Source organism: Apis laboriosa, unplaced genomic scaffold (genome assembly GCF_014066325.1).
Source record: "Apis laboriosa isolate Shangri-la unplaced genomic scaffold, ASM1406632v1 scaffold18_cov149, whole genome shotgun sequence".
Lineage (NCBI taxonomy): Eukaryota > Metazoa > Arthropoda > Insecta > Hymenoptera > Apidae > Apis > Apis laboriosa.
Genome location: NW_025222233.1, coordinates 2,906,710 through 2,924,870, shown reverse-complemented (window position 1 = coordinate 2,924,870; position 18,161 = coordinate 2,906,710). Strand labels below are relative to the sequence as shown.

At 43.9% G+C, this 18,161-nt stretch overlaps 1 protein-coding gene across 5 annotated transcripts in view; it reads right to left on the bottom strand.

Annotated features, from left to right (window-relative positions):
* Positions 1 to 18,161, bottom strand: part of LOC122712029 (unconventional myosin-IXb) — a 79,761-nt gene that overhangs the window by 12,624 nt on the left and 48,976 nt on the right. For 3 of the 5 annotated variants that reach the window (XM_043931306.1, XM_043931308.1, XM_043931307.1), the window contains exon 3: positions 53 to 412. In XM_043931306.1, the coding sequence (XP_043787241.1) occupies positions 53 to 412 (360 nt within the window). Of the gene's footprint in view, positions 1 to 52; positions 413 to 15,973; positions 16,410 to 18,161 lie in introns of those variants that run through there. The other 2 variants (XM_043931309.1, XM_043931312.1) reach the window with 2 other exon arrangements.

Sequence of the window (18,161 nt, the reverse complement as noted above, 5' to 3'; positions counted from 1 at the left end):
GGCGGGCGCGCGTGCACAGCGTTGCACGTACACAGCACCGCAGCATACTGACCGGATATTAAATTATTAGCAGCGGTCGAGTTGTGGCCGAGCGTGTTCGCGGTGACGGCGTGATTGACGTGCGGATGAACGATGGCGGACGCCGTCAACGTGTGCCCCGAAGGATGGCCGAGGGAGTGCGGCAGTGCGGCCGAGATCGGTAACGTGGTCCTCGGCGGGACGGCGGGCGCGGGGGACGATGGTACCCCGCCCTTTTCCGGGCTCTTGGACAGGGGCGCGGAGGCGGCGCTGTTCGGCCCTGAATTGTTCGGCGGCTGGTTCACGTGCAGCCGGTTCCTCAGGGTCACCAGTTCCGTGCTCAGGCTCCTGAGACGCTGCTGGAGGTGCACGGCTTCGTTCGAGGACGAGGCATCTGAAACGAAAACGTTGCTAGAATCGTCTCGATTCTTCTTATCTATGGGTGACGAAGATGTGTTTATTGGAATCCAGATGTGCGTGAGAGGAATAATATGGATAATAATAATTTGGATAAAAAAGTATATTTTTGTTCGCGCGGAAGAAAAGAAAAAGTTGGTTTCGTAGATATGTAGAAATGATAGGAAAGATCGATTCAACCGCTTTTCGTCACTCGATTAACATCGTGTTGATCCACTCACGGATACAACAACAATGGGAACTTCGATCTCGGTTGAATTAACGATCTCCATCGAGGATTATATATACGATTCGTTCGTATTTCATATCGCATTTCATACGATATCGATTAAAAGCGATACAAATTTTCCTTTCTATAATACCTCTATCGATCGAATTTATCCAATTGCAAATAATTGCGTGACATTGAAAAAAATCGATCGATCATGCGAAGCACGTTCCCCCGTCGGATCGAAGGGAGGGGGAAATTTGGAAGAACGTTCAACCGGGGCGGGGTGGATAGCTCGGTCGGTCGGTCGGTCGGTCGGTAAAAATGGCTCGGTACGTAGGGGAATGTTTGTTATGCGCGGTGGGTGGTTGGCAAACGAGGGTACGCTTCCTGGCGGCGATAAAAGGGTTATTGCGCGTTTCGCTCGCGAGCAAACACCGCCAAATTCGCAAATTCGTGGTCGTCCCTCGTTTTCTAAATGAATTATTTCTATATCGGCGAAATGGCCGAGCGGCCTCTCTCGACTTCTCTCGCCTTCCTCCCCTTCCTGAATTTTCCAACGTGTCCACGTTATAGGCAATTTAGCCGGGGCAAAGGCGGCAACGAACGAGCCCCCGTTTACGTTTAATAGCCGACTGCCAACCCCCGTGGAAAATGTACTTAGCGCAACAAGCCCCGTGTTGCCGTGTTGAATATTTCACGTGGAAATTGCACGCGTCGCGTAATCGCGGGACGATCCCTAAAAAAAAAAGAAAAAAAAAAAGAAAAAAAAAAGAAAAAAAGAAATTTCCCGCCCTCGTTAGCCATTGATCGCGCCACGTGGAATTATTCATTTAGCATCATAATAACGGCACACACGATAATATTCCACGAGCTCGTTAATGCACGATGGAGTAGGAGTAGGATCGATACAAGTGTGTGTGAGGAGGGGAGGGGTGATTCTTCGTCGAACGGATAAATGGAAACCGCGGTGTTTTCTTTTCGATCATCGTTCGTTCGACTCGAAGAGGGATTATTGATATTAACCTTTGCCTTTCTTTCTCTCTCTTTCTCTCTCTCGTCGATCGAATCGAACGAAGAAGAAATCCAGAGGAACCAGTTTTGAGAAATTTTAATCGAGAACGATCGCTCTTCTTCCATTCGTTTGCGTTATTTATTTATATATATATATATATTCCGTTGCGCATCGAATCGCACCATTCTATCATCGCAGAAAATCTAATCACAGGAAAATGTACGGAAGAATTCGATCGAAGGGGAGGGGACTCACGGAAAATTATCAAGGAATTAACCAGCGCGGAACATTGAAACGCGGTTTCCAAACGGGCACCAGTTCGACGAGTTTCACGAATATGGGACACGAGAGAGGCTGGTTCACGCGGCACGCAGATACGCGGTCGTTTTGTCATAGCGAGCGGACGTGTTCGTTTTTTTAAATTGTACCGATTAGAAACCAGTATCCCGTAACCCGCGTAGAAAACACGTCTGAAAATATCCTAAAAATCGATGGAAAATTCCGATAACACCCGACATTTCTTTTCTTCCTTTTTTTCTTCTAATAGTTCGAGTAACGGTAATCCCGATATTATATATCCCGAAGAAGAAATCCTGACAATTTAATTCCCCCCCTTGAGAAAGATGCGATGCGAAGAACCGCGAGCGGAAGCGGAAGCGGAATCGGATCTTTTGACAGCTGCTTCTTAACTCTTTCCTCGCTCCAATGAGGAGAGCAGAAGAAGCATACACCTCGAGCAATGCACCTGTTCTCATCCACGTGGTCATTAGTGTCACGTAGCTGCGGCGAATTAGGACGAGTCTTTTTTTCTTTTCTCTCGCATCTCAATCACATCCCCGACGCGACAATTCTTCTTTCCGAATTTTCACACGTTGTTAAAGATTAGTAACCTAATCGATATGAAATATAAATGTATGAGACATCGAGGGAGAAGAAGATCGGAGAAAGAACAGAAACGGACGGGAAGGATGATTTTCTTCGTCTCACCACCCGGGCCTCACCCCCTGTTAATTCGCCCCTGCGAAAGACACCTGTCGATCGAGTGTCAAGGGGTCAGGGCACACGAAGAGCCGGCACACACCTGTCAACTGTACTTGATCTCACGCTCGCGTGACAGATCCCCCTCGTTTCTCCGACTCTCGTTTCAACGTCTCCGCGCTATTGTGTCTTGGATTAACGGTACCCGGTGGACGGCTGTCTACGAGCCGAGTCAGGAATACCGAGATCCTCGCGAGTTATTCACGAGAAACGGGAGCAATCCCGCGAGAAAGCTAAGCGTGTAACGGACAGACAGGCCACGACATCTCTCGTTCCTTCTGATGGGGGGCTGGAAAATGGTGGAAAAAGGTGCCATTTCCTTCCTTCCTTCCTTCCTTTCTTACTTTGAAAACTTGCGAAAAACTATTGCTACTCTTTTCTCTCTTATTTCTTTTCCTTTTCTTTCTCTTTTTTTTTATTTTTCTTTTCTTTTCTTTTTCGTTCATAAGAGAAACATCGCGCCGGCTCGAAAAGGTGGTTCGTTTTCCGAAGGGGGTGAGGAGACGCGTCGAAGGCGAAGGAAGTGTGACTTTCGAAATAATCACTCCTTTCCGGGCGACGGCGCCCGAGGAATCGAGATTTACGAGCGACCATAGCGCTCGTACACTTGGCTTCTTTTCGCTCCACTCTACCCTCTGACTCATTCACCACGCCACCATTTTCATTCATCTTTACGCCAATTCGCCATCTTCTTTTTTCGTCTCCTTCTTCTTCTTCTTATACGAAGAATAATGCTTTGTCACGCTTATTCTCCAGAATGGAAAATATGTACTTCTCTCTCTCTCTCTCTCTCTCTATATATATATATATATATATATATATATATATATATATATATATAAATTTTGATTTGTTTTCACTTTCATGGATACGATTGATTGCAACGGATCCTCTTTGAAAGATTTTGTTTCAGATATGAAAATAAATTGTCGTCGTGTTCTCTTTTTCAAATGTACACGTTGCGAAAGATCGTGAATGTCGATTATCGTGCAGCCACGTCGAATACAGATCGTAACGTCTGAGAGAGCGACGCGTAAATAATGCAACGCGCGTCGGCCGATTCGCGAGCCGCCGTTAAATAAGTTATTTCCTCGAGCCTGTTACGAAACTAATCTCGTATCCGGAAGTTAGTGGCCATTAGAACCGGTCGTACGGACTATATATAGATTCTCGAATTAAAAAAGGAAAGCAGGAAGAATATTACGAGGAGAAATTAACGAGGGGAGCAAATATTTAAAGAAAAAAAAAAAAAAAAAAAAAAAAGGGAGAAAGATAATAAGATGAAGGATAGATTTTGGCTCGATAGAGAGTCGAGGGAGGGACGGAAAGAGAGGGGATATAGTGAAAAGGATGAAATCAAAGCGAGGAGAGAGGGATTAAAAGTCTAGGGAGAGAGGAAAGTGGTGACAAAGAGAATAAATAGTAGAAAAAAAGAACACTGGAGACCAAAGAGGGGGTGGAGTCAAGAAAAAAGCCGAAAGGGAAGAGAAAGAATAACTAACGAAGGGAAGGAGAGAGGATAATCAAAGAAGACAAAGAAGAGTGGAAAGAGAGAAATTCATTGAGGGAGAGAGAAAGAGAAAAAAAAACAGGAAAGTATACGAAAGATCAAAAAAAACGACACGACGTCATGGATCGTGGTAGAGAAGATAAAGAGAAGATCTGAGAGAATGAAAAAAAAAACGAATAAGAGAGTTTGAATGGCGGGAAAGAAAGCACGGCTCGTATTATCGCAACGAGGTAAAAGTTCAGTTCGATCCGTTTTGCGAACGGTTAAACGCACGATTCGTATATATCGAGGAACGTTGGATGTCGGTCGAAATCGATCATATTTATCCCTGTGAAAGCATATTCACTCTCGTGAAAAGTATATTTTTAAATCGGTCCTTCCGAACCGTAACGAATTGATCGACGACCGAAATTATAGAGAAGACGATTTTTAGACGACGACGTGAGTTTCGTGAAAAATTCACAATTCTCCGATCGATACCACGCTTGGAGAAACTTGGACGAGCCGGCTTTTTAACGGAGGCGAGACGAGAAATAATTCGGATCCTTTCGATCGATGTCGTTTTCGAGATCGTCGCGCCATCTAAGCAGAGTCGAAACGTCGAGACGAATTCGGATACTTGTACCCTTTCGACGAATTAATTATAATCTTCCCTTATTATCGTTTCAAACTTCGAGGACGACACTTTCCATCTGGAAGACTTTACGTATGCGGGAGAGACGAAACGGAAAGGGTCTCGGCAGGTATACACCGGACGAGGTCCTAGCGCGGCGGAATTAAAGCGAACACAGGTACCCTTCGGGTGTACCTGAATGCCCGTTCGAAGAAAAACAGGTTCCCTTTCGTCTTCTTCCTCTCACGGCCACTTCTGTCTACACCACGTTCGCGTTAACACCGAAGAAGAATCGTCTTCTAGCCGGAATACGGTCCTCTGTTATGAGGAGGGACGAGTACGAGACGAAAGGGGAGAAAAGGACGGGGAGCTTCCCCCTCTTTTATTCGCGGCCAGGGACACGTAGTCAGAACCTAGCCAACATTCGTTATCGCGATTCCAACTTGAATTCTAACCGGATTCGTGGCATGGAATTGGTCGATCCCTCTTGTGCGAAAAGAAATGTAGATTTTTTCCACCACTTCTCACAGGAAACGAGAATGAGTACAGAGATGGAAAGACGTTGAACCAATCTTGAGGATCCCTATGGATCGTTATAGGGAATTGATCGTTTTCTTAATTTTTCGAGAAGAAGAAAATTATGTACGCGAGAACGAATATCTGAAACGTAGAAACGTGTTACAGATATCTTAAATATATTTATACACAATGTTTCCTTAGAGAAGCGAAAGAAGGATCCCTATGGATCGTTACAGGGAATTGATCGTTTTCTTAATTTTTCGAGAAGAAGAGAATTATGTACGCGAGAACGAATATCTGAAACGTAGAAACGTGTTGCAGATATCTTAACAATTATATTTATACACGATGTTTCCTTAGAGAAGGGAAAAATATATCTTAAGAGTTGCAACGATTGTATTTATAGAAACTTAAAATCGTCCTCGAATTCGATCGTGATTATCGAAATCTTACTGCAATTTCAGTACTCGAATCATAAGATATCGCGAAAGGTGCTCGATGTAACTGTATCTGTTCCAAGGAATCTCCCTCTGTGAAGGATTCGCAAAGTGAGAAACTAAAAGGAAAAAGAGGAAACAAAAAGGGAGGATCGAAAACGGGGAGGACTATCTTAAACACGGATGTTCGACGCGACCGGTCAGATAAAACTCGAAGACGAATCGATCGAACGGGAAATACCTCGCATTCCATCGAAGGAACCGCTTCGAACGGGGGATCATACACGATTACTCCGCTGAGTGAAAGAGATCGCGCCATTCTCTCTTCCTTCGTTTCGAATACGCTTGCTTTCGAAATAAAAGAAAATAGAAAAAGAGAAAAGAGAGATGAAAAAAACTTTGTTCGCGCGCAAACGCGAAAAATTCCTTGAAACGATCGCGCGAGAGAATGGTTGGTGAACGAAAACAAGATTATGGAGGGGATAGAGATCGATGAGGGATTTGTCGAGGATTTCGAGCGGGAAAAGTTGAAACAGGGCGTAATCGGTTTTACACGCGGTTGCTACTCGATTAACGCGCAACAACGCGAAGAGTCGAAAAGCCGCGGCTTGGGATGGGGGGGGGGGGAGGAAGGGGAAAGCCTCGTAATCGAGCCACGAGGGAAGTTTCAACCCTGGTTGGAAAGACCGAACTAACGACGAGGATCGTAAAAAAAAAAAAGTTTCGAAAAAAAAAAGGACAAAAAAGGGGGGAGGGAAAAAAAGAGAGAAGCAGTTGCAGAAAAGCGGGAAAAGGGGGGATAAAAGCGTTTTCCCGGCGAACACTCGCGGTAGGCGAGATCGAAATTTTTTAGTCCATCCCCCCCTCCCTTCCTTCCTCTCTCCGGTCGGGGCACGGTAAATAGAACGAAAATTTTAATTGGCGGATGCCAAGAAGGGGGAGGGGGTGGAAAAAAGGAACGATGCCGCGGAAAAACAGTCGAGTGGAGAAACAGGGGGCGAAACTTTCAACTTGCCTGTAATTCGGCGGTTTTACTCTCGAAAAGGGGGAGTTGGAGAAAGAAAAAAAAAAAGAGGTTCGAAAGCTACGTTAACTACGAAGAATTACAGGCTTTTTATCGAGCACAAGGGGAAATTTCTCTAATTTTTCACGTTTCACGAGCGTGTTTCCTTCGTCTTTATTGTATAAGGATCGTAAGATCATCTTACGATCCGAATTTCGATTATTCGAATTTTTCTTTTTCGAAGAGGGGGGAGAGAGTGAGGGGCCCGCAAACGCGTGCCCCTCCATTAAGAAGAGGATTAAGCACCACTTTCTCTCGAGCGCGGTGTTTAAAAATATTCTTCCCATCGGCGAAGATTCCGGAAGATGGAACCAGGCCAAATGTAAAATTCCTCCGAATTTCTACCGGTTCCCGTCTTTCTCTCAAGACGATATTTGCGACGATCGAGGGAAAAAGTCGAGTGTTGGACGATGGCGTAAGTATTTCTCCGGAAGAAGAATTTTCGTGGACGAGAGCAGGGACGATTCGTGCATTATTTTCGCGCGAAAACCGATGACGGTCGGATCCTGGGAATGCGTGTACTTTCAGAGAAGTGGAAGAAAGTCGACGTGGATGAAAGATACGCGTGGATGACTACTACCTTTTTCACGACCTTTCGAGCGAAACCGAAACTTACACTCGACGAGGCAGCTGACCTAAGCGTCGATACACAAAGGAGCCTCGAAAGAAGAAAGACAACGAATTTGTGTGCGTTTGTGTGCATGCATGAGAAAGGCAAGCTCGACCTCGGGGTCTAATCAGATGCGAGTTAATCCAGGCTGTTTCTCTACCCTTAAGGATCGTCCACACACGTGGAAGAACCTGGACCGTGTTTTAAACGATCGTTGCTTATAATTAACGCTTGGAATTGAAATTCTTGGTTAAATTCTTGGTTTGATGAATATCTCGCTGGATTTCATAATTTCTTATATACAGGAAAAGATCCAGGCTGTTTCTCTACCTTTAAGGATCGTCCACATATGAAAGAGACTGACCAGTGTTTTAAAACGATCATTGCTTATTAACACTTGGAATTGAAATTCTTGATTAATTCGATAAGGGCGAATATTTCGCTAGATTTCACAATTTCTTATATACAGAAAAAAATGCAGATTGGTCCAGACTGTTTCTCTATTCTTAAAAATCGTTACACACGTAGAAGAGGCTGAGCAGTGTTTTAAAACTATCGTTGCTTATTAACACTTGGAATTCTTGGTTAACAATGAATATCTCGCTGCATTTCACAATTTCTCATGTATAGGAAAAGATCCAGATTGTTTTTCTACCCTTAAGGATCGTCCATACACGTGGAAGAGACTGAGTAGTGTTTTAAAAGGATTCTTGCTTATTAACACTTGGAATTCTTGGTTAACAATGAATATCTCGCTGCATTTCACAATTTCTTATGTACAGGAAAAGATCCAGGCTGTTTCTCTACCCTTAAGGCTCGTCCACACACGTGGAAGAAGTTGAGCAGTGTTTTAAAACTATCGTTGTTTATTAACACTTGGAATTCTTGGTTAACAATGAATATCTCGCTGCATTTCACAATTTCTTATGTACAGGAAAAGATCCAAGCTCTTTCTCTGCCTTTAAGGATCGTCCACACACGTGGAAGAAGCTGAGCAGTGTTTTAAAACGATCGTTGCTTATAATTAACGCTTGGAATTGAAATTCTTGGTTAATTCGATAAGGGCGAATATCTCGCTAGATTTCACAATTTCTTACGGAACAGGAAACGAAAATGAAAATGTTTCTTCTTGTTGTTCAAAAAGTTCTCTTTTCGTTTCCGAGAATTAATTTAATTTCTCCGGGCAACCAATTACTTATTCAAAGGAAAATAAGCCGTAAAAATGTTTCATTTCCGGGCCGCTACCGAAATGAATGTAAATGCATTTCGAAACTGGACGGAAACATGACAAATTAGAAAGGTGGAGAACGGCCGTAAACTTGGAAGACACGTAAAGTTATTTACTTAACCTCGAACGAGCTACGCTTACCTTAGTGGCAGAGAGCCAGAATTAAAAGCGGCACGAATCGCGGGTTTAAGCTCGGGGAGAAGCTCGGCCGTTGCGTAGCTTGTAAACAAGATTTAAGAAAACTGGACACGCCAAAGCGTTTAAGCGAAACGGCGAAATTGTATGATGCGAAATTACGGCGAAAATTCGCGGATAAAACTTAACGAATATTCGGGAATAATTAATAAGATTAATAATAAGATTAAATAGGGATAAATAATAAGAATTTCTTTCCCTCGCTGATAGCCTATTTGCCTAATTTACCTCTTCCTTCCTCCATCCAGAAGAAGTAGGAATGCGAAACCCTTTAAGAAGACTCTCTACTGCTCCTCTCTCGCTCGTTCGAAAGGAAGAAACGAATGATCCGTATCAGAATATTAAAACGGACAAATACGACGAGCGTTAATTACCCTTTAATTTCACGTGTGCGTCGCCACGACTCGCGTTCCAATTTATATAACCCCCTTTACGCCCCTCGTGTGGCAATAAGTGTGACCAGTCTGCACGAGTGGCGTTATCGTTATAAACACGAGTAGAGAACACGAGTAACGTCGATCGAAACGCGAGACACGCGACGATTTCTCGTTGATTTCTCCCCTTCCTCCGTTTTCGCCGTTAATAACCGATGATATTTTAGGAATGGAAGGGATCGGGTATTTTAGGTGTAACAATGGTATTTCTATACACCACTATTCTATTTCTGCAAAATTATGCTTGAAACGTTTAAATTACGTTTCATTTATTTTCGGTATAATTTGATTAAAAAGGGGGAATTAAGGTTGATTCGGAAAATCTGTCGCGTGTCACGTGCGAAGAATTAACCAAAAGAATCCGCGCGCATCGAGTGTTTTTATTTGTTTTTATTTTTTATTTATAGTTCACGTTCGGTAGAATTAATTTTCGACGAATTCTCGATCCACGTATTTATTTATTTAAAATTCTCACGAAATTCACTATGCCACGAAAATAAATTTCTAAATTTATTAAAATCGGAGTAAGAGTTAACGATTGGATTTTCGGTATGAGCGCCACTTAAAACCGACCTGTACGGAGAAAAATATACACGAACACGCTATCGCGATGTATCGTTGCGCAGGTTCGCGAGGCTGCGATCCACGCGATTCTCTCGCTTAACGTACGTTCAAACGATCCTTCGTGTATATGTTTTATATATATATATATATATATATAAAACCGTCGACCGTGTTCCGTTAAAATAGGATAGAAACAAAAAATGGCGCGTTGAATTCGAAACTCGCCGCTTCTTTACCCCGGCGACAACTTGGAATTTACTATTTAAACCGCCGCGCCAACGTAACACCAACATCCCGGGAACGTTTCCAAAAAAGAGTTAGAAGATAGCCCCCAGGTGGTGACCTGGCTACCCCTAATACTCCGCAATTTATGCACACACGCTTGTACAATCTTGGCCAGATCCACCGGCTAAATTGTCCTTAATGTCTCGCCATTTATGCCCGCTAATCAACTTCTATAATTCAGGATCAGGTAAATCCTAAATGTGCTCCCCCGTATCGGGAATGTATCTTCTGGTAAATGTTTCAAATTCGAAAGAAAATTTCTTCAAGTTTTATACAATTTGGATCGATATTCCTTCCAATTCGATTCGAGGCGAAATTTTAATCGATAGCTTCGAATATCGAATATCTCTAATTACATTCAAATTTTAATAATCTGTCGAATGTTGTCGAACTATCTTGAAGCGTTCCTCTTAAACGTTCCTCAAATCGATCTCTAGCTCTATGCTCGTTCTATCTCCATCGATGTAGGGTACACGTGGTATCGCAATTTCCATCCGCCCAATTTCCATTCAATTTTAAATTACTTAAATATTCAATTCTAAAACATCGATACAAACTCAAAGCATCTCGAATCCATCGCTATCCGTCTATGCACGTTTGGTATTCATCATGGTATACAACACGCGGTATACGAACCAATTTCCCATTCTAACCCCATTTACATCTAATTTCAAAACCTTAAATACTCAAACATTCGAAAAGAAAAATTGTTTGCGAAACTGGACGCATCTCGAGTCCATCGCTACCTATCTATGCCATAATGCGAGTATTCATCAGTGTACAAGATATTTCCATTCTGATCTCATTTGCGTCTAATTGAAAAATCTTAAATATTCGATTGCTATCAAGTTTTTCGAGTATCGAAAAGAAAGATTATTTGAAAAGCGGTAGACTCGAGTCCATCGCTACCTGTCTACGCAATACGAATATTCGTCAGTATACAACATGTTTCCATTCTGATCCCATTTGCGTCTAATTTAAAAATCTTAAATATTCGATTGCTGTCAAGTTTTTCGAGTATCGAAAAGAAAGATTGTTTGAAAAGCGGTAGACTCGAGTCCATCGCTACCTGTCTACGCAATACGAATATTCGTCAGTATACAACATGTTTCCATTCTGATCCCATTTGCGTCTAATTTAAAAATCTTAAATATTCGATTGCTGTCAAGTTTTTCGAGTATCGAAAAGAAAGATTGTTTGAAAAGCGGTGCACGCAACTCGAGTCCATCGCTACCTGTCTACGCTACAATGCGAGTATTCATCAGTGTACAAGATATTTCCATTTTGATCTCATTTGCGTCTAATTTAAAAATCTTAAATATTCGATTGCTGTCAAGTTTTTCGAGTATCGAAAAGAAAGATTGTTTGAAAAGCGGTGGACGCAACTCGAGTCTATCGCTACCTGTCTACGCGAGTATTCATCAATATACAACATATTTCCATTCTCATTTGCATCTGATCTAATTTAAAAATCTTAAATATTCATATAATTGCTGTCAACCCCGAGTTTTTCGAGTATCGAAAGGAAAGACGGTCGCAACTCGAGTCCATCGCTAGCCGCCTATGCACAATGCGCGCTCGTGTTTATCCCCGTCCTCGTCGGTGTGAGGCACGTGGTGCACAGGCCAGAGACAGTTGCAGTGGATGGTACACTCGCTTAGGCCGTTGCCCCGCATAAATCCAAGCGAGAGAGAATCGTGAAAACTCTCTCTCCGCTCGGCTTCGTTCCATCAAGTTTCGAAGATGGGTCAAGGGAGGAACGTTTCCTTGGGAAAGGGATGTCGCCTTTCTCGTTCGACGTAAACAAATCGACCTCCGATCTCGCGTCGAAAAACGCGATCCATCGTGTCGAGGATGTTATCCTCTACTCTAGTCAACGGGGCTTGGCCAATGGGGAGAGGAGAGAAGATCGGCTAATGTTTAACCATGTCGGAATTTAATTTTCCCTCCCTTCTTTCTTCCGAAGATCAGAATAATCTAATCTAAAGGATATCCTACGAGATCAGATGCTTCTTTTTAGATAGATTTTGATGGGATCGAAATGGGATCGATAGATCGCGATAACTGTATAGTCAAGTTTTTGCCTCCTTCATACAATCTTCTACTTTTCGTTTTTCTCGCTTCCTTATCGTGCCTCGTGAGAGGAAAGAAATAAGATGGGCGAATAATATGGCAAATGCTCGTTCCCCTCCACAAGAATCCGTGGCTTCAGATTGCCAGAAAGCGATGGTTAACGACGCTCCGCGATGTATAGCGTAGCAGATCCCTTGGATCACGAGCGAATCGTTAGAACTATTCGTGAGTTGGCTCGAAGAAGAAGAAAAAAAAGAAAAGAAAAGGAAAGGAAAGAAGAGAAAAATTTCGAGAAAAATGGTAAAAATTGTCTGTAGGCATTCCAGTTATCCGGGACACGGAGGGAAAAAAATCGATTGGAACGATTGGTAACACGGTCGTTCTTATAATAAGAACAGGGGTTTAAATCGGTCTTATCTGATCCGATAAGTTCTTTGAAAGCGAGCCGGGGAACGTTTAATGATCGCGGGATAAAAAAAAGAACGAAAGGACGAAGGAAAGAGAGAAAGAGGGAAAGGAAGGAAGGAAGGAAGGAAGGAAGGAAGGAAAGAAGGAAGGAGGGAAAAAGAAGGAATGGAATCGGCGTCTTTAATGACGTAACAAAAACTACTAATTACTCTGGCTAAGATAATTCCTGAATACAACGTGGCACAATGTAACGATATCTCGAAAGATCTCTCACGTCCCGGGGACAATTATGCGTGCTTTTCCTGCAAGAAATATAATTACGAAGCCCGAGGCCGCGTGACCGTTTCCTGCCCTCCTTCCATCTCGCTCCGTTTCGAGAGATCGAAACGCTTTTGTCCTCGTAATTGCGATCGTGCAATCGACAATCCATTCCCTGCGACCGTATCTCTCCCCCTCCCCTCCCTTCCTCGGCAACTAATCGACGTAATCTTCTTTCAGGGAATCCTTCCTGGACGCTTCTTACCCTAACCTACGAATTATCCTCTGAATTCTTAAAAAAAAAATATATATAAGAAAGAAAAGTCTTTCGAAAAGAAAGAAATCTTCTCGGTAGATGAAATAAAAAAAACAATATACGAGTCTATATTTCTAGAAGAAAGAGTTTTACTATTGGATTTTGAAAAAGAAAAAATAATGATCAAAGAGAGCCGAAATCTCTTTCATACGAATTATCCTTTTGAATTCTTCGAAAATAAAACTTTATCGAAAAGAAAGAAATCTTTTTCTCTAGATGAAATTAAAAAAAAAAAAAGAATATATAACAAGTCCATATTTCTAGAAGAAAGAGTTTTACTATTCTAGATTTTGAAAAATCAAAGAGAGCCGCAATCTCTTCGGTACGAATTCTTCAAAAAATATAAAACTATCGAAAAGAAAGAAATCTTCTTCTCTAGATGAAATTAAAAAAAAACAATATACGAATCTATATTTCTAGAAGAAGAAAGAGTTTTACTATTGGATTTTGAAAAAAAAAAAAAGAAAAAAAGAATCAATCAAGAGAACCGCAATCTCTCGTCAATAGAAATTAAGGAGTCGCGTCGATGACGATCAATGGCGGTAGAACCGATCTCGCGATCGCGGGAAACGCGGTGAACGCCACAATGTGAACGGCCATAAATTTGATCGTCGCGGAGCGTGTGCACGTGTTCGAAGGTAACCATCGAGTTTTGATTGGCCAATCACTCTTGTTTCGGTTTACTCAACGATAATAAACGGAAATCGGTAGAAAATGTTTGGGAAGAGGGGAAAATCGCTCGTTCCACGTAAACGAGGAGCGCGAGAGGAAATGCGTGGGCGTGGGAGCGAGAGGGCCGAGGGAAGAGGCCGAGTTAGAGCGTGGAGTTCGGCGGCGGTGGAGGAGAGGAGGAGGAGGAGGAGGAAGAAGAATCGTGACGGGGGCAAGTCGGTGCAAGGAGTCGGACGATGATTCAGAGACTCTCGTTTCTCTTCCTCCTCCCCTCCTCCCCCTTTCTCCCGCTTTCGTTCAACGAACAGCGCGAAGAAATGATGGGTGAAAACGATGATAAAGCGTTTAATGTTTCGGTGCGTGGTTTATGGGAGGAAACAATACGCCCCGTGGGGATTAAACGTATAAAGTAAGAGTTACGATTGCTATCGCGAACGAGAATCAACCCTGATGAGATAATAAATTTCATTAATCGATTAAATACACGTGAAAACGCGTCCTACGGTCGTACATATTTGCTGCAACGTAAATACACGAGGGGGGGCGAGAAGGAGAGATGAAGGAAAAAGGAATCCATGGGAAAAAGGCGATGCGCGAAAAGGATGTGAAAAAGTATATATATATATTTTTACGCGAGCAAGAATAGTGAAATAATGCAACGAAATTTTAATCCTTGTCGCATCGAGGAGATTACGCGTACGTGACGCGAATTACGCGCGACGTATAAATTCTCTAAATAAATAGAATGAAAGGCTTCTAAGCGAAAAAAGATGCGCGTACACGCGAGGGATGTTTACGCGTGTTTTCCGTAACGCGAGCTGTTTGGACGGCACGGTGTTGTACAGGTGTAGCGCAGGGAGAGGTAGAGGAAAACGAGGCGAGAAAAACAGGAGGGATGGAGGAAGGGATATTAAAACATTTCTTCAAAAGGGGATCTTCTAAGAAGAAAGAAAAGAAAAAGGGTGGTGGGGAGGGGAAGTTAAAAGAAGTCGTAAGTGTCCTCCTTCCGCACGGGAGCGTCTCGTACGGAAAAACACGTTTTCTCGCGCGCGACCTCCTCTAATGAATCTTTTAACGACCATCCCCGGAGCGAACGAGTTAATAAAGCAAACACCGATTCAAAGGTGTATGAATGACAGGAAGGTATGGGGCCGTAAACCGTGGACCGTAATAGGTAATAGGAAAATCCTCCGGTTTTCCACGGTAAAACGCTTCCAACCTGTCCGTCCGGTGATAAGAATGCAGCGCGTACAGGCAATCAAGAGGTGGAGAAACCGCGAGGACGACTGTTTTAACTGTAAAACGCAGGTAAAACTTGGCTCGTACGATTGCCAGCCAGCCCCCGGTGCGGTTCTTCGGTTTTGTCAGGGGCGTAGCCGATAACACGCGGCGCCCCTCGCCCCTCGCAATTTCACTCTCCCGCGTCCCGATTGAAATGAATGTTGAGAGGAGAAAAAAAAAAAAACAGCGATTCGATGATGGTACACACGATGGTGCAAAAAGTAGGATTACTGCAGCTCGCAGTAAAAGGGCATAGCCACTTGTAACTTGATTACGGTTCGGACGTTGAACGAAGAGAGCGATGAATAAAGGCGGAACGGGAGGCTTTGACGATCGCGTAAAAGAATGAATGAGAGAAGCAAGAATGAAATTGCAGGGGGAAGAAAAAAGGAAAAAGGAAAAAGGAGAGAGAGAGAGAGAGAGAGAGAGAGATCGTTCAAACCACTCTACGCGCGGAACTTTTTAAGAGCCATTAAAAAATAACGCTCTTAATCCGCGCGGATTTTTACTTTTGGTAGGGCCGGCAACGTGATGTTTAAACCTCGTTTCTCGTTTCGATTGTCTCTTTCCGGATGGGGGAAGAATTATTTAAAATTCGTAAAAGGCGAGGAGGAGGAAGAGGAGGAGGATGAAGAGGAGGAGGAGAGGAGACCATATTTCTGGATCCTCTCGTCGTCCTCCTCCTTCTCCTCCTCCTCCTCTCCCCTCCGCTCGCGGGTATGTCGCATTTAAATCGTGCAACGTCCGTGAAAACACGACTCGACGCGCTCAAAACGAAAAGGACGATCGAGAGCGATGCCCAGTGGCGTACCTTGAAGTTTCTTCTCGGTCTCCCAGAACTTTTGCAGCTCCGTAAAGTACTTGTCCAGTATGAAGACCTTGGAGAGGCCCAGGGTGGCCATCTCAGGTGGTCGAGGCTCGTTATCGGCTAGAATTTTCTTCACCTAAATTCGACTCTGTCGCACCTTATCTTTTTTCCCCCCTCCCTTTATCTCTCTTTCTCTTTCTCTTTCTCTTTCTCTCTTCTCTTCTCTTCTCTTCTCTTCTCTTCTCTTCTCTTCTCTTTCTTTCCTCACACCACGTCCAACGCACGATGGATGAACGCGCGACGAACACGGGACGATCTTCACGATTTTCACAGATCACCCGCCTGACGTCTGACCAATTGCCAGTTCATCGTGTCCTCGGCACACTCGTCACCGCACTCGCACATTTTCCTTCCGTTTTTTTTTTTTTCACCTCTTCCCTCTCTCCCCCCCACCCACCCCCCCTCCCCAAACTGTCACAAACGGATAAACAGAATAACACACTGGACGAGAGAACTGGACGGATCACATAGCGCCTTCAGATATATATTATACTCCGTTATTTATTATTCACTGTGAAACGCGCACGAGGGAAAGAAAAAAAAATCCACGTATCACGATCACGGATCTTGAAAAAAATCAAAGTGTTACTTTTCTTTATTTTTTATTATTATTTTTTTTTTTTTCCTTTCGATCCAGGGACGAGAACGCCAGCTGTAGTATCGGGGGAGGAGAGGGGAAAGGAAATTTTCCTCGAGAAATTTCGAGAAACGCTCGCTCTGCTCGAAAAGCGTCGTTCCCTTTCCTCTCTCTTTCTCTCTCTTTCTCTCTCTCTTTCTCCTCGAGACTCTCCTTCTCCTTCTCCCACCTCTTGTTCCTTCAAGATCCTCTCTTTCTTTCTCTTTCTCTCTCTTTCTCTCTCTCTCTCGCCTCCCTCTCTCTCTCTCTTTCTCTCTCTCTCTCTCTCTTTCTGTCTCCCCAAGAGCGGAGAGTACGCAGCAGTTGGATAACTTCACCGTGAGAAGCACCTGTCGGTGCGTTTCGTATTAACGTTCGGCAAGTTTCGGTGGAGAAGAGAAGAACGGACGAGAGGTGACACCGAGCCGGGCCCGCGTTCGCAGGAGCACGAAGAGCGTGGCGACTCGCCGAGTTCAACTGGGCGTCATTGTTGCCTGGAACCCACCTCCGTGGCTCCGAGGCCCTATCTCTTCTAAGGTGTCTTCGAGATAACTCGAGGTGGCCTGCCTCACCTGGCCACTCTGTGGAACGCCAGTTAGGTGGAAGGCGGCACACACGAGCCCGTGAGCCGGGGTCCAGGATGTCTGGTCGGTCGGCCAAAGTGGAGGGGGGGCACCGCTCTCCCTCCCCTCCCCCCCCGGCCGGACCGTTGCTCGTGGATGCTGCATGGAAAAATGGCTGGGGCCCTAGACTCGTCCTACCCATCTCCCTCGAGACCCGCGGATCGAGCCCGCGAGATGCGCTATTACGCTCGAGCGGCGAATCGACGATCCCGGCTTACAGCACCACCACGTTCGATGAACTGTTGTTTACAAATACAGAGGAAGGAGATGGAGCGGGAATGAGAATATGGATTCCTTTCTTTTTCCTATCTTTTTTTTTTTTTTTTTTTTTTTTTTTGGTTCTTTTTCTTCTCATTTTCCCGAGCTCTTTCCTCGACCACATCTACGATTCTGTCATCGTATAATGATAATTGGTATAATTTCGAATTTTTTCCCTCTCTCTTTCTCTCTTTCTCGTAAGGGAGGAATATCATCGATGCATTTTACAAGTTTTCGTCGTTTTATTCGATTGCGATTTATCGACACTTTCGCCCTCGTAGCGATGAATTGAAAATCGCAAGAGAGATTAATATCACCGCGCAACACACGATATATACGGATGGACGAAGGATTAACTTTACGTGGTCGAATATCGAACGGATCGATTACGAGTTATGAAAAAGAGAAAAAAAAAAACGTAGAGCTTCGTTGCAGGAGGAGGAGGGAAAAAACCGAGTCACGGATTTTCGGCATATATTTTTGACAGGACCGCGTGTTCGACAGCGGAAACACGGCATCTGGTACGGACTATACACGCCGGCCCTTCCTCTTCGAAATTCATCATCCCCCGCTTTCATGATCTGATTTGAATCGCGCGCACCGGATGGACACTTGTTTCCTATATATTCGAAAC